Source organism: Physeter macrocephalus, chromosome 14 (genome assembly GCF_002837175.3).
Source record: "Physeter macrocephalus isolate SW-GA chromosome 14, ASM283717v5, whole genome shotgun sequence".
Taxonomy (NCBI): Eukaryota; Metazoa; Chordata; class Mammalia; order Artiodactyla; family Physeteridae; genus Physeter; species Physeter macrocephalus.
In genome coordinates this window covers 118504749-118507811 of record NC_041227.1, presented here as the reverse complement: position 1 = coordinate 118507811, position 3063 = coordinate 118504749, and the positions used below count along the sequence as shown (strand labels likewise).

Below are 3063 nucleotides of genomic sequence, written 5' to 3'. Positions count from 1 at the left end.
TCAAAACGGATACCTGTCTGCCCATCTGCCTGAGGGACATTTCCACTCAAACAGAGCCTTCTGGTTGCTTAATGCTCACCAATAAACGATGCCTGTGGCTGAATTCATCTCCCTCAAACTGACTCTGCTTCCCAAGTGCTGTATTTCCACCTGTTATACCACCATCATTCTGCCCATCAACACATGTGATTTTTCTCTTTCCTGTACTACAATCCCCCAACTCTAGTCAATTACTACATCTTGTCAGTTGTTCCTCTGTAGTACTCTCAGGATTTTCTTTCTACTTCCATGACAACCATTCTAATTCGGCCCTTTGTCACTTTACTCCTAGATTGTGCTAAAGCATTCTATTTGGTCTCCCTGAATCAAGCTTTCCTCTCTAGATCGCTCTACATATGACATCTAAAATCAGCCTCTTGTTTTAATCATTTGTCTCTCTTGCTTGAAAACATGCAGTGGCTCCCCATATCTCACGGTGTAACTTTCAAGCCCCCATTGCCGATAGCCAAGCAAAATCCTATCTTTCATTGTTGCCTAACCCAACTCTTTATAGCCAGACTCATCTATTAAATTCTGATCATCCGTGCAGTCACACCTTTGCCTAGACTGTACTGCCTATTATTTTTCTAACAAATCACAGCCAATCTTTAAGTCCCAGTTAAAGATTTAGCTTATCCATGCAGCCTTCCGTGACCTCCACACCCCTGTGATTACAGGTTCTGGTGAATTACAGCACCTATCTGTATTTCTCTTAATACTTAATTATATATTACCTCCCTTTTAAGGCATATCCCCTTTCTTCCCACTTGGCATTGTCATGTTCTGGAGACAAGGCCATATACTTCTGTGGCTCCCACGGTACTTAGCACTGGGTTGGGCACAAAATGGGTGCTACATATAGAAAGCCAGGGGACAAAGATGAGTTCTAGATATAACTGAGGGATTGAATAATCATAATAGCTCACACTAAAATATATGCTAGGCACTGATAGAAGAGCTTTACCTCTATTAACTCATCTAAATCTCCCGATGAGATTGGAGTCATTAGGAGATTTAGGAGTCATAGGACTCATCCTATGAGATGATGACTACCATAATCCCCATTTTACAGATGAGGAAGTTGAGTCATAAAGCTAATAAATGACAGACCTGGGTTCAAACCCAGGTAGCCTGGCTCCGGAATCTCTACTCTTAACCACGTTGTTGTATTACCACCAATGAGATGGGGAGAGGGACATGTTGCTGTAAAGAGGATGGAGTAAAGATGGGAGAAGGGTAGATGTTAAGGAATTAAATAATGGGGTAAAAAATGGAGAAGGAAAAAATAAGGGCAATTAAAAGTAAAAGACTGGAGGAGAGGGAAAAATAGTAAGAAAGAGAATGAAGATAAGGAATCACTGACAAACAAAAGGTGGAAACAGAAAGTCAGTCAATGTGGATTGGGGCGATAAGGAGCCAGGAAGACCTGAAGAAAGGCTGCCATGTCAGGCAGCATGCAGAGAACAAATGAGGAAAGGCGATTCTTACATGATGGCGAAGGTGCCGTTGTAGATGGTAGGCTCTGGCTCAGGCACCCTGTGGAGCTGCTGCTTTGGGCTGAGACCAACACACGACAGCGTCTCATTTTTGCAGGTACAGAGCTCACATATGCTGATGTTTGTGGTGGCATTCTGTTCGGGCTGCTTCTTTTCTGGGGTATATTTTACACCAGGAAGACCTGTGGATACTGAGTGGAAGGAAAAAGAACTGTCTCAGATTGGCCTTGCTTGCTGAGATATTTTAACTCCCAGGTCCACAGGTGGAACTGTGACTTGAGTCAGGTTTGGTTGTGCAAGTGTCATCTCAGGGTGTTGTGGAGGGGGAGCTGTAGTCTGTTGCCGGGCTGTAGAATGTTCAGACTCTGTAGTAGGTTCTGGAGTTGTGGTAAGCTCCAGGTCCAAAGGTTTAACTGTGATACTGGGTGATGTTGGATGCTCAGCATGATCCTGATCTGGTGCTGGAACTATCGGGTTCTGATATAGTGGAGGCTGAGCTACAAAAACCTCCTTATGTGGTTCTGGAGGCTGGGTTAAGGTCTCCTGCATGGTTGGAGAAGGTTCATCGGCCTTAGTGGGTTCTGGCCTTATGGTCAGTTCAAGGTCCAAAGGTTGAATTGTGACCTCAGTCAAGGTTGGATGCTGAGCCTGAACTTGCTCTGGATTTGGAAATGTCACCTCGGAGTATGTTGGCTGAGTGGGGGCTCCCTGCTGAACTGGAGAAGGTTCAACCTCTTTAGTGACCTGTGGAGTTATGGTAAGTGCCAGATCCAGAGGTTTAACGTGACATCGTACAAGTTTGACTGCTGAGCTTCATTTAGCCCCGATGTGCTACTGGTCGAACTACAACCTCCTTAAGTGCCTCAAAAGGCTGGGCTAGGGCCTCCTGAGGACTTGAAGTTTCTAGTTCCTCAGGGCCCTCTGAAGGCTGAGATGGAGCCTCCTGCTGAAGTGGAGGTGGTTCTACCTCTTCAGTGGGCTCTGGATGCTGAGCCTGGGCCTCTGCCTGGGGTGAAAAAGATTCAACCTCCTCAGGGGTCTGTGGATGCTGAGCAGGGGCCTCTTACTGGGGTAAAGATTCAGCCTCCTCAGTGGGCTCTGGATGACGAGTTTGGGCCTCATGCTGGGATGGAGAAATATCAGCTTCCTCAGGGGGCTCTGGAGATTCATCTGGGCTCCCCAGAAAATCACTAGGTAGGCTCTCCTCAGGATAAAAGGCATCCATGCTGGGATCTGAATAATCACTCTGCAACTGTTGTTCTAGATGCTGAGTTTGTTCTTCAAATTGGCCTGTAGGTAAAACAATCATAGTAGGGGACTTTAACACCCCACTTTCACCAATGGACAGATCATCCAAAATGAAAATAAATAAGGAAACAAAAGTTTTAAATGATACATTAAACAAGATGGACTTAATTGATATTTATAGGACATTCCATCCCAAAACAACAGAATACACATTTTTCTCAAGTGCTCATGGAACATTCTCCAGGATAGATCATATCTTGGGTCACAAATCTAGCCTTGG

At 45.0% G+C, this 3063-nt stretch overlaps 1 protein-coding gene across 1 annotated transcript; it reads right to left on the bottom strand.

Moving 5' to 3' along the window:
* Positions 1–102: 102 nt before the first annotated feature.
* On the bottom strand, positions 103–2348 carry LOC129392742 (leucine-rich repeat-containing protein 37A3-like; the record flags this gene model as incomplete). The annotated part of the gene is made up of 1 exon (XM_055090202.1): positions 103–2348. A coding segment is annotated over one exon (597 nt), but the record flags the coding sequence as incomplete, so codon positions are not given.
* Between the last annotated feature and the right edge of the window lie 715 nt (positions 2349–3063).